This window comes from Megascapheus bottae, chromosome 27 (genome assembly GCF_031878675.1).
Source record: "Megascapheus bottae isolate mThoBot1 chromosome 27, mThoBot2.hap1, whole genome shotgun sequence".
Classification (NCBI taxonomy): domain Eukaryota; kingdom Metazoa; phylum Chordata; class Mammalia; order Rodentia; family Geomyidae; genus Megascapheus; species Megascapheus bottae.
Genome location: NC_143535.1, coordinates 6,043,550 through 6,071,401, shown reverse-complemented (window position 1 = coordinate 6,071,401; position 27,852 = coordinate 6,043,550). Strand labels below are relative to the sequence as shown.

At 54.1% G+C, this 27,852-nt stretch overlaps 2 protein-coding genes across 3 annotated transcripts; one reads left to right on the top strand and one right to left on the bottom strand.

The window, feature by feature from the left end:
• Nucleotides 1–1,495: 1,495 nt before the first annotated feature.
• On the top strand, nt 1,496–7,134 carry Tagln (transgelin). Its single transcript, XM_090319442.1, has 5 exons — nt 1,496–1,601; nt 4,772–4,963; nt 5,063–5,240; nt 5,600–5,702; nt 6,575–7,134. The coding sequence occupies exons 2-5, from the start codon at nt 4,784–4,786 to the stop codon at nt 6,717–6,719; spliced, it is 606 nt and encodes a 201-aa protein (XP_090175568.1). The 5' UTR covers nt 1,496–1,601; nt 4,772–4,783; the 3' UTR covers nt 6,720–7,134.
• A 154-nt stretch (nt 7,135–7,288) lies between these two features.
• Nucleotides 7,289–27,429, bottom strand: Pcsk7 (proprotein convertase subtilisin/kexin type 7). 2 transcript variants are annotated; one of them, XM_090319440.1, is made up of 17 exons: nt 27,082–27,429; nt 25,484–25,601; nt 24,620–25,099; nt 23,887–24,021; nt 23,264–23,429; nt 21,940–22,030; nt 21,480–21,534; nt 20,887–21,025; nt 19,329–19,429; nt 16,123–16,290; nt 15,400–15,507; nt 14,787–14,889; nt 11,624–11,780; nt 10,647–10,741; nt 9,217–9,310; nt 8,875–8,992; nt 7,289–8,592 (listed from the first exon to the last, which is right to left on the bottom strand). In XM_090319440.1, exons 3-17 carry the CDS (start codon nt 25,085–25,087, stop codon nt 8,245–8,247), a joined length of 2,346 nt encoding a protein of 781 aa, XP_090175566.1. In that variant the 5' UTR covers nt 25,088–25,099; nt 25,484–25,601; nt 27,082–27,429; the 3' UTR covers nt 7,289–8,244. The 2 variants fall into 2 exon arrangements, with proteins under 2 accessions (XP_090175566.1, XP_090175567.1); XM_090319441.1 differs by lacking the exon at nt 27,082–27,429 and adding an exon at nt 26,832–26,920.
• Nucleotides 27,430–27,852: the final 423 nt, after the last annotated feature.

The window sequence follows — 27,852 nt, the reverse complement described above, 5'->3', positions numbered from 1 at the left end:
CTCAAGGCTAGAACTCTACCACTTGAGCCTCAGCACCACTTCTGCTTTTTCTACGTATGTGGTACACCAAGGAATCGAACTTGGGTCTTCGTGCATGCTAGGCAAGCACTCTACCACTAGGCCAAACTCCTGGCCCGAGTCCCTGATCTTTTTTGCTCAAAGCTGGAGCAGAAAATGGAGTTAAGCTCCATTTCAGGCTTTTTTGGTAGTTAATTGGAGATAAGAGTCTCACGGACTTTCTTGCCCTGGCTGGCATTCAACCTTGATCCTCAGATCTCAGTCTCCTGAGGAGCTCCATACGTACGTACATACGTACGTAAGCCTCCGGCTCAATCCAGGTTGAAGGAGATTTGAAACAAGTTGGAGAAGTGATTTAGCTTTCAGCAGGCAGAGGATGATAAGGGTAGGAGGCAGAAGACTGGTGAGTCCTGGAGTGGGGGACTCGAGGGTGAGCTCCTCTTCCTGCTCTTCCATGCACACTCCACTAGGAGTCGCCACAGCACTTCACACCACCAGGCTTCCCACAAGTAGTAGGTGGAGCTTCTCTGAGACAGCTCCTCCCTGCCTGCTGGGCTTGATTGCCCCTCTCTGGAGCCCTGTTTGTAGTGGGTGGTGTGCTGTGCTCTGTATGTGTGTGTATTACGTATACAACAGAGTGTTAAGGGCTCCCTGCCCAGGATCAGAGTGCCACAAACCTGCTTCTCACCTTTCTTCAACTTTCCCTTCAAAAGATCCTAGCAGCTGGGTCCAAGCAAGATGGGAGTGGTGGGTGCGATGGGAGAGGAATGATAGAAAGGAGGACCATCCGGCTCTCTGGGCCTCCTGGTTGTAGGCCCTCCAGACAGAGCCAGGCTTGACTCCCTGCTGAGCCCTCAACTTGGGCCCCCACACTGAAGCTTGTATCCTGAATGCTGTCCCTAGCCCGAGCAGTGTGGGGACCTCTCAGGTGCATACACACGGTGGACGGGGTGCCCAGGCCCTGCCATTCACCACTCACCACTCAGATTCTCCGTAATGAGTTCTCCACCTAAATTTAACAGTCCCAAGAGGAGAGGATGGCTTGCTTGCCTACCCCCTCCAAACCAGGGAGGGGGGAGATCCCCAGTTCCTCCCTAGCCCTTTTCCTCTCTGACCAAGCTCTCTTGACTATCTCCTCTGCTCAAACTCGGGGAGCTGGGAACCACAAAGAAAGGAACAGCCCTAAGTCCCAAGAGCAGGCGAGGCCTGCACATCCTGCCCATAAAAGGCTTTTCCCGGCTGGCTCCCGCCTGCAGCTGAGCCCCGCCCCAGCCGGCTCCATCCCCAAAGCACGCAGAGAATGTCTCGGGCAGCCCGGACAGACTGATCCAACTTGGTGTCTTTCCCCAAATATGGAGCCTGTGTGGAGTCACTGGGGGAGCTGGAGGTGGGGAGCAGAGCCGGTTTCCTCCAGCAGGGAGGGGGCAAGGGGCGAGCCGGCGGGGGGCGGCTGACATCACCGCTGTGCAGCCCTTTAAACCTCTCACCCCTCAGGCGTCTAGCCTGTCTGCCAGCCCAGACACCTAGACCGGCTTCGTGTCTGCCTGCCTGCCTGCCTGCCTGCCTGCCCTGCAGCTACACCAGTGAGTGCCCCTGGGCCTTTTCAAGGGAACTTGGAGTGTGACAGGTCCCGGGTGGGCTCTGAACAAGTCCCTCATCAGAGCTCCCCTGGCTGGGGTCTTTAGATGATAGGGAATACATACATTCTAGCTTGGTGGGTGATCCCCCAGGGTGGACCCCCAGACGCCCACTTCGCTCTCAACAAGGTTGCCTGATCTTGTTAAAATGGCCAGAGATGTCCAGGAGAGGTGAAGGGTAGCTGGTGAGTTCTCTTGTTCTGCAGAACCCCGGCTGCTGGCTGGTCCCCAGAACTTGAGTGGCACAGGAGGACCCCCCCCACCTTGCCAAGAATGGCATTATGAAAGACCATGGAACTGTTTATGTTTCCAGGGCTGGCAATCAAATGCAGGGCCTCCACGCATGCTAAACTCACCTTTTGTTCCAGATATTGACACCAGCCACCACACAAATCTGGCTGGCTGGTGGGGTGAGGGCCTGGCTGGATGGGCTGTTCTGCTAGAAGCACGCTGTTCCTTCCAGCCTGGGGGTGGGAGGGGGAGAGGGCTGCCAGGGGGAATTGTGCAGCAATGTCTGGTCAGTCCTGGCACTCTTGGCCCCTCCCTTTGTGGCTAGGAGGCAGTCCCAAGGCTGGGTCTACCATTGCAGTGGGGCTGCCTGGCTGTGTCCCAGCATGGACTCTCGAGGGTCCGGGGCGGGGGTCTCCCAAGTTTGCTGTTTTATGGTGATAAGGACTGGGACTCAGTCTTGGAGAGGACTCTGCTTCTTCTTCAGCTCATGGGCTCCTGCTGGTAGGAGCTACCACTTACCTCGGACTAGACCACCTTCCTTCTCACTATGCCTGGCAGGAGGCCCGAGGAAGGAGGGTGGAAGCCAAGCCCATGAACTCTTCCCTAACTTCTGCCTGTGGTGCCCCCAGATGCAAATGCCTGTGGGTGGGCTGCCCAGACACCATCTCTGTTTCCTCTCCTGTCCCCAGAGGCTCCGAGGAGAGGCCTTCATTGGAGGACTCTGGGATTGCTTGGGAGTTTGTGCTCTTGGACCCTCTGCCAGGAAGCAGCCAGGGGAATTGGGGCAGTGTGGGGTAGCGGTGAGCGGAGTTATTTCATTCCCCTCCCTTGTTGTGACTCAAATCTCAATACTGCCTGTAGATTTCCAGCTATAATGCCATGTTCTGCCTTCCCAGGCATTGACCCTGTCAGTTCTGAAGTTCTTAAGTCTGAAAGTCGTGGGTGAGGGACACTCTCCTTCCACTCTTCCCTTACCTGTGTGGAGGGAAGGTAGGTGAGTGGGAGATACAGGCAAGGCAAGAGAAACAATGCACCTGTCTGAGATAGTGGCGGCCACTGGGAGGAGAGAAAGCTGCAGTCACCTGGTCCCTATACCTTGGTAGTTTACTGGGCCCAAGAGTCTTTGGATGAAGGGAGGTCAGACTTTCAGCAAAGTGAGGAAGGGGGGAGACTTAGCTGCTTATACCTTTGTGTCCCTTCAGCATCACCTGCTGGCAGAGGATGCTCAGAAATCCATGTCCTCAGCAGTGGTCTACTCCCCCACCCAATAAGCAGGCAGATGCAGCAAAGTGAGGGTTCCAGTGGTTGGCACTGAGATAGACATCGGTGTTTTTCTCTCAGACTTGGTCATGGGATCACAGAATGATTTGAAGGGGATTAGGCCAGGTGCCATGGCTCAATGCCTGTTATCCTAGCAACTGGGGAGGCCGAGATCAGAAGAATCAGGATTCAAGGTCAGCCTGGGCAGAAAGCGTGCTTGAGTGTATCTCCAAAATAATCAAACAAAACAGAGGGCTAGAGGTGTGGGGAAAGTGGTGGAGTGCCAATCTAGCAAGCGTAAATTACCTCCGTTTACACCCCGTGGGAGATTGGGGCTGGAGAGTGGAAGATCGCTCCCTGGCGAGCGTTGGTTCTCCTCCACGTTCCTTCCAGAAGGCCAACATTTCTAGGAGCTCTGCTTGGGGCCAGGCAGGGTGGGAGGTAGGTCTAGACACGGTCATTTTCACAGTCTCTGAGGCAGATCCTATTATCCCACTTCACAGCTGGGGAACTCTTGGAGCTCTAGAAGGTTGTCAGCCATGGGGAAAAGAAGAGCAGACATCAGAGTTTGGCTGCTGGCCTGTGACCAGAATGATGTGATGCACTCTGCTTTCCATGGCGGGGGAGGGTGGCTGTCTCAGCTATCCCAGGGGTAGGGGAACCTGTCCACTGTCCCTGCCCTCACACCATTTCTGCTTTTTGAAGCTGAGGGGTGGGTTTGGCTTCCTTGACTTTTCTTTTACAAGGTTCTTCAGTCTCTGGGCAGATGGCATCTTACCACAGCCAGTTCTAGTTCTACTCAACCAGCCATGCCCTAGTCTTTCCAGGGACCTGCCCTCCTGCCTCTGCAGCCATCTTCCCTCTTTGACCAGGGCCTCTGAGCAGTGCCAGGCCTGGGCCATCTGGGCAGCAGCAGCAGCTGTGGCTTTCTGTGGGTGGGCTTCTTATCCACTGGCTGGTAGATTTTTGGTCCTGGAATGTCCCCTCCAGCTAGTGCCAGAGTCTGAGGGCACAGGGGAAGTGGATGAGTCCCCAGGTCCTCTCTCCTCTGGATGTTCCTCACGCCTCCCCGCACCCTCCCAGGAATACAGATGCTTTGGGCGTCGCCAGGTGTGGGTAAATCTGAGCCTCTTCAGCAGCAGGCCAGGGGCCAAGCAAGGAACTGAATGAAGTCTTGCTCTTCTAGCTTCTGGCCTAGAGGATAACAAATTGGAGACAATTTATTCCTTGACTTCTATGGGCCAAATCTAGCCTGGTGTGTGTGTGTGTGTGTGTGTGTGTGTGTGTGTGTGTGTGGTCAGTCACGAGGCAGTAGACAGCTGCTTTCACACCACAATAGTAGAGATTCAGAAGTCCTAGAATATTTACTATCTGGTCCTTTGACAAAAAGTTTGCAGACCCCTATCCTAGACCACCAAACATCTAATTTCCTAGGGCTCAAGTCAAAGGAAGCCTCTATACTGGGTGGGGGGGGATGGGTAAGTCTGGCCCCAGGTGGGTAACTCTGGAAAGGGTCTATTTGTGTGGGAACCCCATGCAGAGCTGGAAGTCCAGCCTGGCCCAAGTGAAAGCAGTGCTGGTCCTTGATCCTTTGGCCCTGGCTTGTCTGCCCTGTCCTGCTTTAGGTCTGCCCCAACATGGCCAACAAAGGACCTTCCTATGGCATGAGTCGTGAAGTGCAATCCAAGATCGAGAAGAAGTATGATGAGGAGCTGGAGGAGCGGCTGGTCGAGTGGATCGTCGTGCAGTGTGGGCCAGATGTGGGTCGTCCCGATCGTGGGCGCCTGGGCTTCCAGGTGTGGCTGAAGAATGGCGTGGTGAGTGAGGCCCTGGGGACAGGCCTGGGGTTGTCCTATCCTGCACTTCAGGGGCAGGCTTTCTAAGCAGAGGGCCCTTCTGTGCCTGGTGCCTGGCAGATTCTGAGCAAGTTGGTGAACAGCCTGTATCCGGAGGGCTCCAAGCCTGTGAAGGTGCCAGAGAACCCGCCCTCCATGGTGTTCAAGCAGATGGAGCAGGTGGCTCAGTTCCTGAAGGCTGCTGAGGACTACGGCGTCACCAAGACTGACATGTTCCAGACTGTGGACCTCTTTGAAGGTACCAGGAAACCCAGGGCAGGGGCTGGTGGGCAGGAAGAGAAGATTCTGAGGCAGGAAGAGGGAACACTCACAACAGGTCACAACAGGGGTCTGCTAATCTATGCCTCCAGGAATGGAATAACATGCCCAGCACACCCCACAGGGGCTGGGATGTAGCTCCTCAGCTGAGCATTCTCCAGCATGCACAAGGCCCTGGTTCGATCCCCACTGAAGTTTATACTATGCTACAGCTCCCAGGAACTTACTGCAGGATCTCCCGAAGCCGCATTTGATTCAAGATACCTGTAAACTTTTTTTTTTTCCCCTGAGAGATTGGGGTCCAGGAGTTTGTCCACTCACCACCTCTTTTTCTCATAGGCAAAGATATGGCAGCAGTGCAGAGGACTCTGATGGCTTTGGGCAGCTTGGCAGTAACCAAGAACGATGGGCACTACCGTGGCGATCCCAACTGGTTTATGAAGTACGTGGCCACCAGGCATTCTCGCCCTCTAGGCTGGAATCTCTTTGTGGGGTGGCTTGGGCTGGTCAGCTGAGGAAGGCAGGGGAGGCATACAGCCAGGAAGGCACTCGGTGAGGGTATAGGGGTGTGTGTGTGTGTGTGTGTGTGTGTGTGTGTGTGTGTGTGTGTGTGTATGCTCGACCTAGGACTTGAACTCAAGGCCTGGGGTGCTGTCCCTAAGCTTCTTTTGCTCAAAGCTAGTGCTCTACCTCTTGAGCCATAGAACCACTTCCAGCTTTTTCTGAGTGCTTTATTGGAGAGAAGAGTCTCACAAACTTTTCTGCCTGGGCTGCCTTCAAAGCATGATCCTCAGCTCTCAACCTCCTGAATAGCTAGAGATTGAGTCACCAGCAGCACCTGGCTTCCTTTATACTTCTTGATCCTTTCTTCCTTTTCTTTTTTTTTGGGGGGGGGGGAATGCTGGTACTGGAACTTGAACTCATATCTTTTCATTGTTGCTTAGCTTTATCTCCTTTTTTACTGGAGCTCTAACCACTTGAGCAATGCCTCTACTTCTAGATTTTGGCTGGTTGATTGGAACTGAAAGTCTCACAGATTTGTCAGCCCAGAAGGCTTCAGACCATAATCCTCAGATCTCAGCCTCTTGAGTAGCTAGGATTCCAGGTGTGAACCACTGGAACCTGGTAACTCCTTCCTCTTTGCTATTCTATGCTAAAACCCCTAACCCATGGAGCCAGCCGGATTAAGGGGGCAGGGGAGAGCAAAGAGAAGAGAAACAGGAAGGAGATGGAGCTGAACAAAGATGCAGAGTGATGAGAAAAATTGGGGAAGACCCTGTTCTGCTAAGTCTCATCCTGTTCCTCTTCTTCCAGGAAAGCCCAGGAGCACAAGAGGGACTTCACAGAGAGCCAGCTGCAGGAGGGGAAGCATGTGATTGGCCTGCAGATGGGCAGCAACAGAGGGGCCTCCCAGGCTGGCATGACAGGCTACGGCCGGCCCCGGCAGATCATCAGCTAGAGCCCGGGGCTCCCTTGCTGCTGCCATCTCGCTTAGCCAACCTCACCCACACCTGTGTAGGTTCTCAGCTCTGGCCAAGCTTTGGGGCTGTCACTGGGCAAAGGTGACTGCACAAGGGCAGCTTCTCCACGTCCCTGCTTCGGCCAGCTTCTTACCTCCAAGCACCACTGCCCTGGCCCCTCTGCCGGCTGCACCCCCACCTCTACTCTGTCTCTCTGTCCCAGGCTAAGCAGGGGGCAGTGGGCTTGGGCAGCCTGGGTACGGGGCCAGAACCACTGTCCTCCATGGCAGCAAAGGCATCTTGAAGGAGACCCAGCCCAGCCTCCTTTCCCCACCCCTCCCCCATCTTCTTTTGCTGGAATATTTTTTGGGTTGAGTTTCAAAAAAGAAACAAATATATACATGTCTTTTCTCAGGCCTGGTTGGCAGACTTTTGATTGTCCTAATCACTTTAGTTATGGTTCTAGGACACCTGAACAGGGAGCAGGTGGCATCTGGGCTTTCTGTATGTTCCCGGCTGCTGTTTTCCGAAGGTCTTCATGTCCCATGGGCCCAAGAGGACGAGAGGATCAGGCCATAGAGTAGATGAAACTTGGAAGGCTGAAGAAAGGAAAGGCAAGGAATGGTGCAATTGTTTGGATGGATTTTATTTTGGAAAAGCTGTGCAGAAAAAAAAATTCAAGAAAATGTCACCAGAAGAGTAAATCATCAAATCTTAGGGATTAAAAAAATCAAATCAATTAGCTCAGAAGACGAGAGGAGGTGAAGAATGGGAGAAAAAGTCACAGGCTATCAAGCGACAGCTGGCCTGGTGGGAAAGGCCATTTCCCTGAGCACTTTACAGAGGAAGACAGGGTGGTGGCAGGGCTGCGGTGGCAGGGGCTTCCAGGCACATGCACACCGCACACCTGCTCGTCTCACCTCAGTGAGGCAGCACCAGCCTGGGGTGGCAAGTGGCTCCGGAGCTGTGCCAGGAGCATCATTCAGGAGGAAGGGCAGGGGTGATGGTGAAGGGGCGGGGGCATGTTCCAAGTTGGTTACAGACCAGGAGCGTGGGAAAGCATTCTGTAGGCAGCTGTTTTCAGGAGCAGCCTGTCAGGGGCTGGTCCTGGCCTCTCCCCCATGCCCTCTCCCCAGCTAACCCCCTAGTGTGCCTGCCCTGCGCTCCGCTGGCCTGGCGGGACCTGCTCAGTCTACACGTGGGTTGGGGTCTTGTGACCTGGACCACTGGCCTCACCCAAGAGAGTGGGATGGAAGCCTGCCAGGTGTGGGTGCCAGTCCTCCATATCCAATGTTTCTTCACCCAAAGCTTCCAGTCAGCTGCAGGAAGCCCTGGGGCTGTGGACAGCAGTCTGTGCCACTCATCATTAAGACAGCCCTCACTGAGGGCGGCCAAAGGATTCGGTTAAGGCCTCTGTTCCGGAAGAAAGCACAACTTCTCCCCGGGAGCTTGCCACTGGTGGGAGCGGCTTCTCCAGTGGAGGGGAGGCAAGCCCATCTGGCATGGGGTACGCCAGGCCCTGGGTCAGCAGATCTGTTCCTCCTTTCCATGCAGCAGGTCCGGGGGTGGGTGCTGACCAGAGCTGTCCAGGGCACTTTTGTCCCCTTCATGAAGCAGGTCTGGAGTGAGGGGGCCGGAGGTAGAACAAAGGCCCCCACTCTCTATCTCCGTGTCATCTGTAGCCTTGCTGTTGCAAAGCGGCACTGACTCCAGCTCTGTCCCCTCCTCCCTGGGTCTCCGGCTTCGTGGCGGCCAGTGGCAGGGTCCGCTCCTGCAGCCAGGGCTGGAAGCCATATTCCTCTGGCTCAAGTACACCTCCAGCATGTAGTAAATCGTCCAGAAGATGGTGAAACAGCCCACCAGCACCAGCGTCTGGGAGAAAAGCCAAACACCGAGGTCAGGGGCTGTTTCCAGCTCCCCTTGCTGGACTGCCTCCCCCCCCCCACCGCAACCACCCCCGGCTCCCCGCTTCCCTCCTACCCACCCAGGGCTTGCCCCCGAAGCGTCATCTAGCAAGCTGGGAGCAATGCTGCCAGCCACTACTGGCCCCAACCTCCCATTCCCTCCCTAGGTCACTTTAAATAGCACCAGAGACTAAATCCCCCGGGGCCATCTTGTCGCTGGGTGGGCTGGGTTGACTTTTGGTGCCAATACCTTGAGGGTGTTAGGAGTAATGGCAAAGCCGTCTTCCTCGGGGATTCTCAGCCCGGGCGGGCAGGGTAGAGTGAAACCATCGTGCAGGTATTTCCCACTCATGGCACCTTCTAACAGCCTGTGGAGAAGAAAGGGTTCCATGGCACCCGTACCATCCTCCCACCATCAACTGGGGAGTGGGAGAGGCCCCTTGGCAAGGCTGGCCCAAACAGTGTGGGTTCCGTGGCTGTGGTTCCTCTGGTTTGGGCCTGGAGCTGGCACTTGGGAGCCAGGCTTCCTGAGGGGAACTTTTTCCCACCCCTTAATGGGCATCCACCGACATGCGCGCGCGGCCACACGCACCTCTGCCTGTCCCTGATGTCCACAGGGCTCCACACGGAGCCATACAGGGTCAGCTGCCACCGCTGGAGAACACCCACCTGCTGCGGCTCATCTCCTAGGGTAGTAGGGGGTTCTGTGAGCTGGACTGGACAGCGGAGCTGGCGCCCAGCCCATCCAGGGAGACCCAGACCCCTGTGCCGTCATGGGTCATGGTTGTGTTAACTGGGCCCGTAAGCCCCGAGTGGGGTGGCGGTGCCCCATGAGGGTCAAAGAGAAAAAGAAAAGGAAAAAGTCTATTTTCTTCTTCCTCCTCTTCTTCTTCTTCTTCTTCTTCTTCTTCTTCTTCTTCTTCTTCTTCTTCTTCTTCTTTTTTTTGTGGGTCATGGGGCTTGATCTGGGCCTAGGCACTGTCCCACAGCTCTTCAGCTCAAGGTTACTACCCTACCCTGGGTCTGGGTGTTATCCCTGAGCTCTACAGCTCAAGGCTACCGCCCTTCCCTTTCCCTTGAGCCAAGAGTCAAATCCCACGTCCATTTTCTTGAGGTAAATTGGAGATAAGAGTCTCAGGTCCTTTTGTGCCTAGGCTGGCTTTGAACTCTGATCCTCAGATCTCAGCCTCCTGAGTAGCTAAGATTACAGGCTTGAGCCACTACGCCCAACTTGGAAAAAGTTTTTCTATCACACTGAAGGCCAGGTGAACACTTCACCTGATTGGAAAGTTAGGCTTATTTCCTCACTGATGGTACAAATCTATCTTTTTTTTTTTTTTGGCCAGTCCTGGGCTTGAGCTCAGGGCCTGAGCACTGTCCTTGGACTTTCTCAAGGCTAGAGCTCTACCACTTGAGCCTCAGCACCACTTCTGGCTTTTTTCTATGTATGTGGTACCGAGGAATCGAACCCGGGTCTTCGTGCATGCTAGGCAAACACTTTAACCACTAGGCCAAACTCCCGGCCCACAAATCTGTCTTTCTTTCTGTCTTTCTTTCCTTTTTTCTTTTGCTAGTCCTGGCACTTGAACTCTGGGCCTGGGCACTGTCCCTGAGCTTTTTTTGCTCAAGGCTAGTCCAATACCACTTTGAGCTACAGTGCCAATTCCAGTTTTCTGGTGGCTAATTGTTGATAAGAGTCTCACAGACTTTCCTGCCTAGGCTGACTTCAAACCACGATACTCAGATCTCAACTTCCTGAGTAGCTAGGATTACAGGTGTGAGCCTTGGTCAGTTAATATGCACTGTAGATGTAGCCTCCATTTCTGCTGTGATCTTACGTGAGTCACTTCAAACTTTTTAAACTCAGTTTAAAAAAAAAACAGACAAAGCCAGGACATAAACAGTCCTATTTCAGGAGCAGAACCCATTATTTGGGATAGGACACATTTTCTGGATTCTTCCTGGGGAGCTTTCTGCGGGGTCCCTGAGATGGGGAGGAAGCAGGTGACGAGAGGAGCTTACCCACATCCCTGACTACAAGTCTGTAGACGCCTCTTGCTCTTTCCCCCCAGCAGCGCACAGTGGAGAAGGTCCAGTCATTGAAGCCATTGGGATCCCTGAGGACAGAACCAAGCAGAAAATGTAGACGACACAGCGTAGGGAGCCAACCCCATCCCCCAGAAACATGAAATTAGCTGTAGCCATTTGGGAGGGTGACGGGGGGGTCCCAGGTGCTGTGCCTTGCCCCCGGGGTCTCAGGAGGAGCGAGACTGTGTATGGTGGTTATAGTGGGAATTGCCTGGCATGGAGAGAGCACTGGGCTTGTGAGTCCCTGAGCCCAGAGGTCTCAGTTTATCCTTACTCTCTCAGGTGCTTGCTAGCTCTGACTTTTTCCTTCACTACAGGGGAATGCAAAGTCTACTCTATGTGTGTGTGTATGTGTGTGTACGTATGCGTGCTAGTACAGGGGCTTGAACTCAGGGCCTGGGCACTGTCTCTTAGCTTTTTCACTCAAGGATGGCTGGCACTTTGCCACTTGTGAGCCACAGCTTCACTTCTAGTCTTTTGATGGTTAGCTGGACTCTCACAGAATTTCCTGCCCAGGCTGGCTTTGATCTGTGATCCTTAGATCTTACCCTCCTGTGCAGCTAGGATTATAAGTATGAGCCACTGAAGCCTGGCTAGGTTTTTTGTTTTTTCTTTTTTTCAGTTTTGGAAGAACTGAGTCTGCTCTGTAGCCCAGGCTGGCTTCAGCTTGCAGTCCTCCTGCCTCCGTCTTCCGAGGCTGGGACTGCAGGTATTTACAGGCACACCTTGCTCCACAGAGTTCTTAAAAAGGAGGCAGTGTGATGGCAGGGCCACTGTCAAAACCTGAATAAAGCCTGGGAACAATGGCTTCAGCTGCCAAGGACAGCCAGGACCACACTGTCCAAGCCAACCCAGAATCTAAGGCCTATGCTGCACAGCCAGCTCAGAAGGCCACGGGTGGATGTACGTACGAGTCCATGCTACGGGGGGCGCCGATGAGGGACATCATGCCGCTGGGACAGAACAGGGTCAGCTCCAAGCTGCCTCGTCGTGGGTGGCTGATAGAGACGGTGACAGCCACGTGCTCCAGCGTCTTCAGCCCCGACATGTCCAGGTCCATCCTGCTGACTACAGGAAGTCAGGCCGGGCAGCTGGGGAAGCAGCCCACCCACACTCTTGTCCTCACTGCCCCCAGTGTTCACAAAGTCCACAATCATGGAAGCCAACTGGGGCTGTGTGCCCTGGCGGTGGATGACAGCACTGCTTCGACACTGAGCTCACAGCCTAGCTGGCCAAGATACAATCTGAGAGCCAGTTTGGTCATCCATCCATTCATCCATCCATCCATCCATCCATCCATCCGTCCATCCAACAATTAGCAACTGAAATATCTCCTATAATACAGTCTCCGCACTAGACCCTGGGAATGTAGTTAAGCTAGGCATGCTCTGCCTTCCACTCTCACGTGATGCGTGATACACATAACTGGTGAAGGCACGGAGCAGGGAGATGAACTGAAGAAGGGAATGGACTGATTGACAGTGGGGATTCTCAAAGGGGGAATGGCAGGCCCAAAGGTAACGTGGTTCAAGTCCCATACATGAGACTGCACAAAAGTCATGTCAGAAACTACTTAAGGGAAAAGACTTCAAGAAGTTATGCCCAATAATGATGATGATGACGATGATAATGTGTAATCCCACGCACATGGCATTAATGCCCAGGTGAGGGATGGGAAAGGGGGTACACACAGCCGTGAAGAGGCAAACACAGGATTCTGGTTGTGATGTCTGCACACAGCTACACACACAAACACAGAGCCAGGGAAAGTGGTGAAGATGGAATGAGCTTTGGATTGCAATGCTATCAACTTCTTTCTTTTCTAGTCCTCGCAGCACCTCTAGCTGGAAGACAGGAGGAAGTCAGCAGGGCAGGGAGGAGCAGGCAAGCAGGGGGGCATGTGGAGTGGAAGGTGGAGTGGGGGAAGGGCATGGGCAGCCCATTGCTGGTACACCCAAGCTGTACAAGAGGACAGAGGGCAGGTGCAAGTGGGAGATCAAGAATCTTCTCTGGTGGAGAAGATTCACCCTCTCAGCCCACTCTCTCCTGCCCTCTGGCAGAGATGGTGGATCCAGTGCCCTCTCCTCTGCCTCCTAACACTGTCAGTGGGAGAATGAAAATCTGGCTTGCTCTTTGGCTGTGCTGATTGGTACGGCAGCTGCCAGCGCACTTAACTACTTGGTCATAATGAAATACAATAAAAATTGGGTTCCTCAGTCACACTGGGCGACATATCAAATGCTCCACAGTCTCACAGTGGCATGGACCCAGAGTAGTTCTGTCTGATGGAAAAGTCCTGGGGTTTGACAATGCTGTTCCTCGAGTCTTAGAGGTGTTCTGCCTCCTTTTCTCTCTTAAGGATGCTTACCAATGTGTGTGGCTGGAGGGTGGGGGTCTTGGGACTTGAACTCATGGCTTGGGCTCAAGGTTAGTGCTCTACCACTTGAACCACAGCTCCACTTCCAGATTTTTTTTTTGTGGTTAATTGGATTTGCCACCCAAGCTGGCTTTGAACTGTGATCTGCATATCTCAGCCTCCCAAGTAGCTAGGGTTACAAGTGTGAGTTACCAGTGACCAGCCCATCTGTTCCTTCTGCTCAGAGATATCACCTTTGCTGGCCTCTGAAATGGATGGCAGGCCTGCTTGATGTCCTCCCAGCAGGTGAAGAACTCCACTAGCCAAGACATTCTCTGGCCATTCCCACGTCTATGCATGCTGCTTCCCACTCCCGGGACAACCAACCTCCCTCCTGCTGCTTCCAGTGACAAGCAACTGCGGGTTCCTAGCTACTTAGGGAAGACTGAGCTCTTGGGGGCAATCTCTCTGGGAGAGTGGGAGGCCCCAGATCTTCAAAGTCAACTTCCCAGGACAGAGGCAAAGGTCAAAAGGCACCAGATCCTTGGGAAGGAGTGTGAGCCAGGGGTTTTGGAGGGAGCTGCATTCCTGGGTGTGTTTCTGAACTGATGTTTTCTGCCCTTTTCAAGACAGCATTCCTTTCACAGAAAAGGCAATGACCGGGCCTCAGGTCTCAGTCCACGTGAAGAGAACTGGCAAGGGCTGGACATGCTTGGGGGATAAACTCTTCCCACATGGACCTACATGAAAGTGGGGGCTGCCTCTCCCCCTATACAAGTTCTCTTGTTCCAGCCATTTCTCCCCCTACCAGACCTCTGGTTTGACTACTTCCTGGGAGATAGGAAAAGGAAGGACTGAGTTCTGGTGTGGATATGGGGCCCAGCAGCCCTCAATCTTCAGAAAAAGTAATAAATAAGATTGTGTGTCAAAAGTACTCATGAGGGAAAAGAAAAATCTCCCAAGGGACTGAGGGGAGCAGAAATCAGGAAATGTGTGGATGATGGGCTGAGGCGTTGCTTAGTGGAGGCGTCTGCTTAGCATGTGGGAAGCCCTGGGTTCCACTGCGAGCACTCCCACAACAACACAACAACGAACGGTGCAGAAAGGGGCTCCTCTAGCACAGGTGCCCTGACCCAGCTTCCCTTTTCTCTGCGAAGGGCCTCCACCCCTAAGCTCAGCAGAGATCCACACTGCTTCAGATTTCCTAGCAACCTGGGTAACATGGAGTTGGGGGCAGAGGAGGAGCAAGCACAGTCTAGGGACTAATCGTGCCTCTGTCCCACCCTCGGCAGATGACATCCGGCTCTGTCCCCTCTCTCCCTATGAGATGATCCCAGGGATCAAAGGAGAAAGGAAGCCCCAACTCCTTTACTTCATCCAAATGCTACTAGGCTGGCTAGAACTGTGGCAAGACTAGCTTAGGAGTCAGAGGAACCGCTTCCAGCTCCACTCCTCCTCCTCCTCCTCTTCTGCCCCCTGCCTTCCTAGTGGGTTGCTCACAGCTCCTTCCCACTAGAGGAGCACAGGAGAAAGGTCCTGTTCAGCAGCCAAGTCAGAAGCAGTAACATGTCCTAAAATGGTCAAAGAAAACTCTACAGGTTTGGCTGGAGCTCAGCTGCTGAAGGAAGGAGGGGAGGACCAGAGAGGATGAGCTTGGCTTCCTCAGCACCCGCCCCAGGCCTCGGATCTAAGATTAACCCTTTGTGCTGACTACTTACCATTCCACAGGACCTCCAGCGAGCGGGGGGACTGCGGAATAGCCTTGTTCTCTTTCAGCATGGGGCTGACGTAGGAAGCTAAGTAAGGGACAGATGTCCAGATCTGTTCAAGGGAAGGAGGGGGGTGGAAGATCAACAAATAAGACTGAGCACACTCACATTCTCAAAAATGCATGCACATGTGTGGGGGGCCTGGAGGGGGTGCACACATGGAGGGTGTACATGCACGAATCATTGAGATCATCAAAGCCTAGCTCTCAGGTTTCTTCTCTGTAGCATCATTTTCATCCCTGAGGTGCCTGCTGATGACCTGGATGCTTGTGAGGTCACCAGGTTAAGGAAGTGGAGCAAATGGCCATGTCTGGGGTGGAAGACGCAAACCAGCACAGAATCTGCAGGGCCCCAACTGCACTCAGGCTGTGTATCAATCACTACAGAGCTGAGCTTGAGTGCTTTCCGCTTTCCTCAGCTGGGGTGAGGGTAAGAGTGGTCAGGCCAATGGAATGAACATTTATTAAGGGCCTACAGTGTGCCAGACACAGTATCCTAGGCACTGGGCTGTGTCCCACAATCACGCCACACTGGGCACCCTGCTGTGCTAACACCTGTTCACCTTGGCTGCGTTGACAAGTCTCCAAGCATTGAGCAGGCCGAAGCCATGCTGGTGGCTGTGGCTGAAGCCCGCCTCGTTGGTGAGCCAATCCGCCCGGCGATCCTCATACTGAAAAGACACAGGCCATAGTGAGTTTCCCACAGTGCCAGCCTGACAAGTCTTTCAGCTTGCCTGCTGGCTGATCCTGTTCAGGCTCTTCCACTGAGGTTGCTAGGAATGGATTCCCCAGGGGAAGCTGAGACAAAAGGTCGGCGTCCCATGACATCACCACCCCAGTGGCTTGCTTCCTGCTAAGGAGCCCGGAGGAACCAGCTCCAAAGGGAAGGGGCCCAGCTGGGTGATGGTATGAGAAGAGGCAGGAGTGAGCTCAGCTCTGTGTGGGGGTGTGTTGGTACTGAACACTGTCCCTCAGCTTGCTTTTCTTTCTTTTTTGCTCACAGCAAGCACTCTCCGGTTTTAGCTATAGCTCTATTTCTGGCTTTATGGTAGTTCCTAGGTGATAAAAGTCTATGTCATAGACTTTCCTGCCCAGGCTGGCTTCAAACCAAGACTCTCAGGTCTCAGGCTCCTGAGTAGCTACTCAGATATGAGCCACTGGTGCCCAGCAGATCGGTGGCCTTGACAGGGTCCCCACATGTGGACTTAACCCATGCCACCCTGGAAGGGACTTGGCACCCTGCATTCAGGACATTTTGGGGGTGGCCGGGCCGGGGCAGTGCTCACGCGGGTGGCTGTGAAGACGATGATGTGCTGGACGTCCCGCCATGTGAGGCAAGGCCGCACCTGCAGCATGAGGGCGATCATGCCTGCTGCCAGGGGAGCAGCCGCCGAGGTCCCCGTGTGGCCCTCGGTGCAGCCAGTGCCCTTCTGGAGGTCCCAGTCGGTGGTCACCTGGGAAGTGGAAAGGGGAGTCAGAACTGCTGTGGAGAGAGGAAAACAAAGTCCCTGCCCTCCTAGCTGGGGCCTCGTCTTGGGGCGAGTCTGACGAAACTGCCGACCTTAGCCTCCTCAGAGACCTCAGCATGATGAACTGGATAGAGTGGGAAGGAGTGGGGCATACATGAAGATTTGAGTCCTCGCCTCTTCTTGCTCTCACCCTACACTCTGATTCCTGCCACCGAACCCGAGGGCATGGTCCGGGGGTAAGGATAGCCCCAGCCAAAAAAAAAAAAAATGCAACTTGGCAGTTCAGTGATGGGCTGGAACAACACTGGTGCAAACTCAGAGAGCCTGTTGACCCCCAGGGGTTAAACAGGGACACAGCCTACTAGCCATCCACAGGACAAGCTGCCTACCCTGCACGCTGGGGCCGTGGTGGAGTTTCCAGGAGCCCCTCTTTTCCACCATGGTTCTCAGGTGGGTGGGAAGAGTGTCTGGCCTCAAGTTCTTTTCATATTCCCTCAATACCTCCAAAGGTTTAGCTAAGAGCTGGGTATGGTGATGCATTCCTGTAATCCTAGCGCCCCGGAGGCTAAGGCAGGTCTGCAGGTTTGAGGTCGGCTTGAGCTACACAGTGAGCTTGAGGCCAGCCTCAAACCTTGTGGGCTACAGAACAAGACTTTGTCCGACAAAAACAATCACAGCCAGGCACTGGTGGCTCACATCTGTAATTCTATTTTCTCAGGAGGCTGAGATCTGAGAGCTGGTGTAAGCCAGCTCAGGCAGGAAAGTCTGTCAGTCCCTTTCCCCCACCCCCCCCCAGTCCTGGGGCTTGAACTCAGGGCCTGGGCACTGTCCCTGAGCTTCTTTTGTTTACGGCTAGCACTCTACCACTTGAGCTCTACTTCCAGCTTTTTCTGTTATGTGGTTCTGAGGAATTGAACTCAGGGCTTCATACCTGCTAGCCAAGTGCCCTCCACAGGACTCTATCTCCAATAAACTACCAAAAAGCTGGAAATGGAGCAATGGCTCAAGTGGTAGAGTGCTATTCTTGTTTTATTACCAGTCCTGGGGGCTTGAACTCAGGGCGTAAGCACTATCCTTGGGCTTTCTCAATGTGAGTGCACTACCACTGGACCCACAGCACCACTTACAGCTTTTTCTGTGTATGTGGTACTGAGGAATCGAACCCAGGGCTTCATACATATTAGGCAAACACTCTACCATTAGGCCATGCTCAGGGCTTCTAGAGTGCTGTCTTGAGCTCAGGGATGGCGCCCAGACCCTGAATTCAAGCCCCAGGACCAGCACCAAACCAAACAAAACAGGCTTTGCAGAGGAAGGTCCTGCTAAACTGTCTCATTGTACAGAGGCATTTGGTACTGGCACACAGACTCCAGAATACCTCTTCCTAACTTCCCTTCTGGGTCAGGGACCAGGGTGCCAACATCTTTCTGAGGCTGCCTTCCTCCACTGCTTCCCTCCCAGCTGTTAGGGTGGCTGCCAAGACATGTAATTTTCACCCAGACACCGCATTCACAGGAAAACACTCCAAGTTGTAGTCTCAATGAGCGGGAGCCTGGCTGGTGCCAGGGAGCAGATTGATTTTTTCCTGTTAAGGCAATGACCTCATGGTGGCAGTCTACTGTGCAGCTATGAAGCCTGTGAACTTGGCCATGGAGGCAGCAGCCCTGAGGGAGTCTAGGGAGGCTCTCCAGGCAGCCAGAGGGTGGGAAGTCTAAGCACCCTCCTCCCCTGCCCCAACCCTCGGAAACAGCCTCACCCTGCTGCCTTGGCTGTTTGAAACCAGGAAGCTTCTAAGGCAAGACATTCTGAAGATGGGAACTGGCCTACATAAAACATGTTGTGCTATGGACCCTTCTTAGGCCTGGGGCAGAGGTGGGCTGGGTCCCCAGAGCCCTGCTAGGGGGCATGAAAAACAGAACCTCCTAACTCTGCCTGGCCTAATGGGGTAGCCTGCAAACTCTCTTGTCTTCCCCCACACCCCCTCTCTGGTCTACTACTTTTCTCTTCTCCCCAGGGTTGGGAAGGAGGGAGAAAGGGCGAGCTGGCGCAGAGCCCAGGAACACTATGTTGACCAGAAGTCATTTACTGGCATAACAAAATTTTAGTTTTGGAAAATGGGCCTGACCCTGTAGGAAGACGAAGTAGCCTCGTTGTGGCAGCTCCAGGGAGATCGCCCAAGCCCGCCCCGGGATCATGCCCACCCCGGCTGGCCAGCCCAGCTCTGGACTGGAGCTTTCTGTCATCACTTCCCACTGTGACAGGCAGGAAGGTCCAGGACCATGGCCCAGGGTCTTGTCCCACAACCACAGGCAATGCCCCTAGTCATTAAGAGATTCTATAGATTAGAGAAGCTCCACTCTCTGGCTCCAATCTCTGGCAGCAAAGAGCTGTCCGTTGAATCTCTTGTTCTCCTGCCCATGAGATACTCCTGAAGACCCACTGACTCAGTATTTATGGAAGATCGGATAGCAAAGCAACCATGATCTCTATCGAAGTCCACACAAAGTAGTGAATGCCCAAATTCTACCACAGGAAGATATTGCAAAAAAGCTGTTTAATCAAGGCAACTCTTTTTTCTCTAAGAATATGGACATTCACACACGTATGGGATTTCAGAGTCCTAGGAGCTCCTCCTCAGTGGAATACCTTCAAAGGGGTACTGACCTGCGAGGTCAGAGGAGCCTAGGCAGAGACAGGAAGCTGGGAACAAGGAAAATACCTTGTGATGCCCAAGATCTTGTTTTTTTGTGCCAGTACTAGGGCTTCAGCTCAGGGCCTGGGTGCTGTCCCTGAGATGCTTTTTTTCAAGGCCAGCGCTCTACCACTTGAGCCACAGCTCTACTTCCAGCTTTTTTGAGGATGAATTAGAGATGAGTCTCACAGACTTTCCTGCCCAGGCTGGCTTTGGAGATCCTCAGATCTCAGCCTCCTGAGTAGGCATAATTATGAGTAAGCCACTTGCATTTGGCTGAGATAAGTATTGACCACTGGAGCAGGGGTGAGGAGGGCGGGGAGGCACTCACAATGCTTCGGAGCATCTTGTCCCCGCCACTGAAGGTGACGGCCAGCATGGAGGCACACTCCTCTGCGTAGAAAGGCATTCTCCCCTCCTCGTCCACGGCACCTGGCCACACAGGGAGACAGGAGCCCAGATAAAGAACGGGCCCTGCACTGGGGCCTCGTGCTACCTGAGATACCTTTGAGTTATCTGGAGGGTGATCTTGGGCTTTAGAAATGACCCGAGCACCCTTTATCTGAGCGGGTGGCTTGAGTGGCAGAGAGTAGTATACCCTAAAGTGTTTTTCTCATAGACTCCAGGGCAAAACCCACCAATATACCTCGTGTGTCTGTCCTCCCCTCCACCTTCCCTCCCTCCCTTCTTCCCCATTCCTTCTTTCCTTCCTACTTAATGCTAATATTAGGGTTGAACTTTAGATCTTGCCTTTTTTTGTGTGTGTGGGTCATGGGGCTTGAACTCGGCCTGGACACTGCCCCTGAGCTCTTCAGCTCAAGGCTACTGCCCTACCCTTGAGCCAAGCCCCATTTCTTGTTTTCTAGAGGTTAACTGGAGATAAGAGTCTCAGGTCCTTTTGTGCCTGGGCTGGCTTTGAACCTTGATCCTCAGATCAAGCCTTCTGAGTAGCTAGGATTTCAGGATGAGCCACCGTGCCCAGCTAGGTCTTACCCTCTTGTCTGACTTTTTTTTTTTTTGCTCACAGCTAGTACTCAACCACTTGAGCCATGCCTCATTTCCAGTTTTTTGTTTGTTCTTTTTTTGGCCAGGCCTGGGCTTGAGCTCAGGGTCTGAGCACTGTCCTTGGACTTTCTCAAGGCTAGAGCTCTACCACTTGAGCCTCAGCACCACTTCTGGCTTTTTTCTATGTATGTGGTGCTGAGGAATTGAACCTGGGTCTTCATGCATGCTAGGCAAGCACTCTACCACTAGGCCAAACTCCCAGCCCCATCATTTCCAGGTTTTTGCTGACTAATGGGAGATAAAAATCTCTCCGATTTGTCTGCTGGGGCTGACGAACTGATACTCAGACCTCCTGAGTATCTAGGATTTTAGGTGTGAGCCATAGGTGCCTGGCTTCATTTTTAAAAAACACGAATGAAGCAGACACTGTGAGTCATAGAGTGTGCTAGGCATTAGGGCCATAGGGAAAAGTCCTCATCCTGGGAGAGTAGAGAGCAAGAAGGGCAATAGCGAGGAGAGGCAGGTGATCACCTGAGCTAAGGACCCATGACTAGGATGGATCTCAAGGAGGCAGGTATGAAAGAAGTCAGTTGCAAACACAGGAGGGTCTTTAGGTTGATGGGGAGGCAGGGAAGGAGTGCTTCAATCAGGAGGCAAGTGGCCCATGAAAGAAAGGCCAAAGCAGAGGCAGGGGGATGATCTCTCCAGGGAAGAGCAACGAAGGTTTTCATGGACATGCTGGGGGTCTTCAGAGATCAGTGCATCTGAGCCCCAAAGAGACACTGGTGGAAGATAGGGACACCAACACACGTGCGCATGGGCACGCACGTGGGGGCACACACACACACACACACACACACACACACGGAGCCCCAGGTCGTTACCTATGGTGACGGTGTAGATAGAGTTGGCATAGCCGTCGTAGTTGCAGTTGTCGTTGTGCTGGCCTCCATTCCCACTAGCCACCACGAAGATGCTCCCGAACCCCTGGCGGCCAGCCATCACCCCGTGCTGCAAGGCAGCCTGGGAAGAAAAACAATGTTGGGTGATCCCTAAGGAACACAGAAAAACCTCACTTCCCCTTCTAGAAGAGAAGGAAAAAAAGCCTCACAGGATGAGAACTCCCAAGTTTCTTTCCATTCCTCCTCTGTCCCAAGTTCAGTTCTCCTTCCCTCTCTTTGCTCCTCTTTCTTCTCTCCTTTCTTCCCTTCCTCCTCTCTCTTTCTCTGTCTGCCTCTCTTTCTACTTTCATCTTACTATGTAACATGACTGGCCTTAAACCCCACATACTCTTGCCCAAACATCCCAAATACTGGGATTACAGGGGTGTACCACTGCACCCAGCTAGGTATTTCTTTCTAGGTTCCTCTTTCTAATAGGGCTAAATGGCCTAAGCTGGGCATTGAGAGTTGAATGTGGTGAAGAGGGCTGACTCTCAGTACTTCTAAGGACGGGAGTCTTTATGTGGCCCAGTTACCTTTCCAAGTTGGTGCGGGCCGTCCACTGTCTTCCCGTCATCATCTGGGCCCCAGCTGTTAAGAAATACCCATAGAGAAGCGCAGAGCCAGGCTGGGGCTACCCACCCAGGGCCTGCTAGTCTAAGCTGAGTTTCAAGGTCTCATCCCTTTTAAGTCTGTGCTAAGGGTCTTCCTTTCCTGGAAATTTCCCCAGCTTAGAGCTACTTTATCCTGCCTGTTCCTCAAGTCCTAGGGAGTCGGAGATGTCCCCAGAGGCAGAGAGGGTCAGGCTCACTTCTCTGTGATCTAAGAGGCCTACTAGGGGGGCTTGATGATGGGGCAGACTGAGGGCATGCGCAGTCTGGGTAAGTTCTTAGCTCCAAGGCTAAGGAGTTCTCTCTTCTTTCTCAGGCTACTGGTTAGGGGGAGGAACAGGTGCCATGCGTGTCATGGGACCAGCCAACCTAAGCTCTGCCTCACCTGCAGCTGTAGATGTCATTGATCTGATAGTGCTTGTTGAATGCCACAGCCTCCATGCTGTCTGTGAGCGGTCCATCCAGTACCCGAATACCTAGACATAGAGGCACAGCAGCTCATGACTGCTCATGAGGGGCCCCAGGACTCTAGAGGTAGGAGGTTCACCCCTCCCCTGTATACTCTTCTGTCCTGTTTTAACATCATATAAGATGTGTGATCTGTCAAAAAAATGTTTCTTTCTGTCATGCTGGAAGTCTGGTAACAAGAGATTGGCTAGAATAGGGTAAAGATGCCTTCATCTTGACTCTTGGTCTTTGAGTTCTTGACTCAAAAAAAAAAAAAAAAAGGTGTGCAGTAAGTGGTACTCATGACCAGGTTCTCCCAGGTACTGTTTAATTTCTATCCCTAAAATGGAGTAGTTTGTGTCCTGGTGACCACACAGGGGCAGATGGGGCTTTCAGAATGGTCTCTAACCCTGAAAGTTTACTATACTCTGCCCTGTGTCTTCTCATCTACAGAGGGATGCAGCCCTCTGCTGGAAAATAAGAGTATTACAGCCAACCTGTGGGGTCTGAGGTTCTCAAGTGTTCCTTAGGAATCGTGACAGGGGGTACCCTTTCAGTCCCTTTGCCTGCTGCTTGACTGACAAAAGACTGAGATGAAGGGACTATAAACCACTTCTAGAGGAGGATTTGTCTGTCTTGAAAGGAAGACTGGAGGCAGGAGAGGTGGGGCTGTGGAGGGAGAAATAATTTAGAAGGCACTTGATAAAGTATAAAAACATGAATATGATGCAGACATGTGTAACGTGGATCATTGTAAGGGTGCAGCCATGACGAGAAAAAGGCCAGCTACCTGGAAGGCAGAAATCTGGAAGGTTCAAACCTCACTTGGGTAAAAGGTTAAGCAAGCTCCAGCTTAACTGGTAAGCAGGGTATGCACCTGTGACCTCAGCCTTGCCCGGGAGGTGTACTTGGACAGAAAAAAGACCTTATCAGAAAGATAACAAAAACACCAAAAGGGCCGAGGACGTAGAGCAAGTTGTGGAGCACCAGACTAGCAGGTGCAAGGCCCTTAAATTCAAAGCCCAGAATGGAGGAGGGGGGAAGAGTAAACAGGTGTGGCTTGGGCCTCTGGTCCACATCAAGAGCTTTTCTGCTTTTATGTGTTTTACATAGCAGGGCTTACTGCTAAAATACATGTTTGATAAACAACTGCAGTGAAAAATCAGTCCTGTTAGGAGACTGCCTGTTGCTTTAGGCTATGTATGTTGGGGTGAGGAGGGGGAGGTGATACCCACTGTGCCCACAGAAGCCTATGGAGGTACCTGCTATGCGGCTCCCATAGGCCACGCCCACTGCGCAGAAGCTATTGTTGGGCACAGCAGCGATTTCTCCTGCACACCTTGTGCCATGGTGGTTGCCGTTCTCTGTGTCTGGATGGGGCATGGGGTCGGGGTCATTAGAGTTGAGGTCATAGCTACCCTCTGGGCACTGAAATAATGAGGAGAGGACAGGAGGTCATTTCACTGGTTAAAAGGGGTCAGGTCCTAGAGCACCTGGAAGTTTTCAACTCCAAGCCAGAACAAGGCAACTCCTGTGCCACCCATCAGGGCTTTTACTCTTTGGTAAAAGCAAAGGGTTCTGGGACAAAACTGAGAAGGGTCACAGCTCTTGCCTGGAGCAGGAATGTGTCCACTGTTCCCTCGCGTGAGAAGCCTGGGATAGGAGACTGTGGGCACGGAGTCACACCTATTCTAGGGAGCCTTGAGTGGAGAAGGAAGTTATTGCCTGGAATTACCCTCCCAGGGGGGTGGGTCCCCTCTGTGCCACTGTAGGAGGAAGAATTCTACTCCACTTCCCAGGCTGTTTGCTTTGGCTCAGTACAATCCAGGAACGGGGCAATGAGGAAGAGAGACGTGGCAGGGAATGGTTATGCTGGCCCACTCACGTAGTTGGGTGCAATGTCCTGGATGGTGTGCTCCACTCCGTCGTCCACAACGACTACCGTCACCCCTCGCCCAGTGACGTTGCGCTCCCACACACCTGTCACGTTAATGTCCCTGCCAGGGCTCCGTCGGTTATTCTGTGGGTGAGATGGGGGTGGGAATCCAGAGATAGGAAAATGGCAGCTAGCCAGGCCCTTCTCACCCTGAGATTCCACTGAAGAGCCGGAGAGAGGTTGTAGACCAATAGAGTGCATATGATACGTGATATCATGTATGGAACAATGCGTACTAGGTGCTAGGCAAGTTCTAAGTGTACACACACACACGGGCACACGTGCACACACACACATGCACACACATGCACACACACACACACACACACATATATATAAAAAACTTCATTTATCCTTGCCATGACCAGGAGATAGCTCCTGTTACAATTGTAATTGTACAGATGGGGAAACAGAGGCACAGGAAGATAAAGTAGCTTGCCCAGAGGCACATGCAACTGTGTGGAGACAGGTGTGAGCCTGGCTCCCTCGTGGCACCATACACATTCCAGGTGTGGCGCCACAGGAAGTGGGAAATAGGGAAGGTAGAGGGCAAACCATACCTTGCCCCCACAGAAGTGACTCCACAGACAAAGGGGCAGCCAGAGAGGGACTCGGGGAAGGGCCACAAGCACATGGGGCAGAGGCTGCCTGTCGGAAGTGGAGCACACAGAGGCAGACTCACCAGGTGCCACTGCTGTGGGAACTTGGGGTCATTGAAGTGGACGCTTCGCTTGGCCCGTTTCAGCAGTCTCTGCTCGGAATGCCAGCGCACAGCAGCATGGCCAGCCAGCACAGCTTCTGCCCGCTGCCGTGTGGCCTCTGCCTCCACAACCTCACCTTGCCCAGCAGGCTGGACGAAGAGGAAGTGGCCCTGGAGCTCTCCAATGCGCCCAGCATTCACCAACCCTGCTGCCTGGGCCACGGCATTTGCCTGATGTGCCAGATTCTCTTCTTCTTGCTCACCTTCCAGGCTGTCCAGATGCACAGCCCAGCTTAGCCCCCCTGAGCTCTGGGTGGCAGGCCCACCGGTCCCTGCCAGGCCCATGACCCAGGGAACCATGAAGAAGAGCCCGGCTAATTCCAGCCAGAGACAGGTGGGCAGGCCCAGGGGGGCATCCAAATGTGGCACTTTCCACCTCCCTCTCGGCATCAGAGCAGCAGGCTGCAGACAAAGGAGAGGACAAAAAAGATAAAAGTGTCCATGGCTGCAAGAATCTGAGAGGGCCCCTTGGAGCCTGCTCCTTTCAAATGGCCAAACATCTGATCAAAAAGAGGTTTTTCTCATTCACATTTACTCTTGATCATCGCGGATAAGAACCAGATGAGTACTAGCCCCAGTGGATGGCCAGTTCCACAACCTACGTAGTCCAGCAGTGTCCAGCTGCTTTTCCCAGTCACAGGGCTCAAAGTATACGAAGCTGCCACGAAGCAGTGGTGGCCTCAGGACCCTGTTCCCCCCTCCTTTTACAGGGAACATACATTTTTCCCTAGCTGACCTGTCGGTTGGGGTGTGCTCAGGGCTAACGCCATGGGCTTCCATTCCCACCTGGACTCTCCGTGAGGCTGAGCTTCAGGTCTGACTGACCACGTCACATTCATTTTGTACAACTGGAGTAAAGGCATCACCACCTGAGCAGTATTGACTTTAGACACTGGCTGTAGACCTGTGGACCAAAGAATGAGAGAAATCAAACACGTGGAAGCTAGCCAGGAAGGGGGCCAATGGCCAAAGAAAGTGGCTGGTGATGAGCATTATTTCAGGGGTTTTAAGGTAGATCAGAGGCTGGAACACATCCAGCACAGAATAAATCAGCAGAAAAGCCCAAAGCCCCATTTCTTCTTCTAATTCTCAACTTCTTCCTTCCTTTTTTTCCCCTGTGGGGTCCTGGGGCTTGAATTCTGGGCCTGAGGGCTGTTCCTGAGCTCTTTAGCTCAAGGCTACTGCCCTACCCCCAGAACTTCAGCCACACTTCTCATTTTCTAGTGGTTAATTGGAGATAAGAGTCTCACATTCTTTAAAGCCTGGGCAGGCTTAGACTGGAGATCCTCAGATCTCAGCCTCCAGAGTAGCTAGGATTATGGGCATGAGCCACTGCACCCAGCCTGGTTCTCAACTTCTTATCCTTTGGGTCCCTAAAGGTCCAACAGAGGGTTTAACTGTTATCAAAAGCCTTCCTTGGAATGTACGTAATGGACTTCCTTGAAGCCCAGACAGAAGGCAGAGTGAGTTGTGGTGGAGAGCCAGAAAATGATAGATATAAAGGGCAGGTAGGCACTCAGGGAAGAAGAAATGAGGGCCAAGCAGAACTAAAGAGCTGCCCTTGAAGTGAGCTCAGAAGTGAGGAGGATGCAGCTCCAGACCTGGTCCCCAAGTACCTAAGTTGGACAGACTCAAAGGTGGCCAGAATTGATGGGCAACTGGGGAGACACAACCGGGCGGAAGTGGGTGGCTGGGCTCCTCTGCTGTTCACTGAGTCTGATGGGGAGCCAGTTGAGGCGCCGAGTTAACTTCAAACATTCTGGGGACCCGTGCCTCTTTGCACAGGCTGGGTAAAACCAGAATCTCATTAGCCAGGCAGAGACTCATCCAGGCAGGTTCTCAGGAGATGCCACACACATCTCCAGAAGAAACGGAAACCAGACCTCTGTGTCCCAGGCGCAGAAGAGCACTTGTGTCACCCGGGCTTCAGGATACACACACACACACACACACACACACACACACACACACACACACACGCAACTTTCTGAACTTTCAACTTCTAGACCGAAGGAAGAATAAGGAGGAGGAGGAGGAGGAGGAGGAGGAGGAGGAGGAGGAGGAGGAGGAGGAGAAAAAGGAGGAGGCGAGAAGGGAGAAAGAAAAAAAGGAAGAAAAAGTAAAGAAAAAGAACCTTAAGAGTTCAAATCTGTGCCCCAAGCGACAGTCCCTGCGTCCTCTTCACCGCGCTCCTAGCAACGGGGTGGCGAACAGGGCCCCGTCGCCGACGCCCCCTCCCCTGGCTCGACCGCCGGGCAGTGAGCCCCTCTCCTCCGCAGGACCACCCCGTCCTGGAATCCCGGCCCCGGTCCCGCTGGGGTCCCCCCTGCCGGGACGCGGGGCGCCCCGGACGCCGCCTCCCCCCGCCGCCGGCCCCCACTCACCCGGCCGCCCGCAGCCGTCGCCGCCGCCTCCCTGCGGAAACTCGCGGCTTCCCGGGAGCCGGGCAGCCAGTGACAGCGGCATCACTTCCGCCCGGGCCGCAGCCAATCAGCGGCCGGGGCGCGGGGGGCGGGAAGGAGCGTGGGCTTCGCCCGGGGCCCTCCAGGAGGGCTCGCCTGCCTCACGGCGTCCCCGCGGAGGGGCGCCGCGGCTCGCCTCGTGGTTCTGTCTCCTCCCTCTGGTCGCCGTGCCCTTCCCGCAGGGGCTCCCGCCGCCCGCTCGATCTCCGTCCTCGGGGTGACCCGGCGACCCCGCTGGCCCCGGCGCCCCGGCCCTGGCTCTTCTGGGATCTCGCCTGGCATCCCGCGGGGGTGGGGACCGAGGCAGTGCCCTCCATCGCCGCTAGGGGGCGCCGTCGGGGGCGGCGGGCGGCCGCCGCGGCCTCTCCTGTCGCCCGCGAGCCCCGCCCCCTCCGCTCGTGCCGCCGGAAGTGGGCGGTGTCGCGCGCGCGGGCCGCGCTCGCCCCCTCCCCCCGCGGCCGGCCGCCCCCTCCCCCCCGCTCCGCCCGCTCAGGTGCGTCCTCGGGGGGCGCGGCGCGGGAGGTGTGTGCGGGGCGGCGCGCCGGGGACGGGAGCTGAGGCGGGGGGCGTTGGGGAGCGTGGAGGGGCTGCGGGGCCTGCGGCGGGGGTCGTGGGGGGACTGCGGGGCCTGCGGCGGGGGTCGTGGGGGGCCTGCGGGGCCTGAGGCGGGGGTCGTGGAGGGGCTGCGGGGCC

Coding starts and splice junctions, on each gene's coding strand:
- Tagln (XM_090319442.1), top strand. CDS start 4,784: ATGGCCAACAAAGGACCTTCCTATGGCATGAGTCGTGAAGTGCAATCC. Junction 5,241..5,599: donor GACTGTGGACCTCTTTGAAG/GTACCAGGAAAC, acceptor TTTTTCTCATAG/GCAAAGATATGGCAGCAGTG. Junction 5,703..6,574: donor GATCCCAACTGGTTTATGAA/GTACGTGGCCAC, acceptor CTCTTCTTCCAG/GAAAGCCCAGGAGCACAAGA.
- Pcsk7 (XM_090319440.1), bottom strand. CDS start 25,087: ATGCCGAGAGGGAGGTGGAAAGTGCCACATTTGGATGCCCCCCTGGGC. Junction 24,022..24,619: donor TCCCACAGCAGTGGCACCTG/GTGAGTCTGCCT, acceptor TCTCACCCACAG/AATAACCGACGGAGCCCTGG. Junction 9,311..10,646: donor ACTTGTAGTCAGGGATGTGG/GTAAGCTCCTCT, acceptor CTACTACCCTAG/GAGATGAGCCGCAGCAGGTG.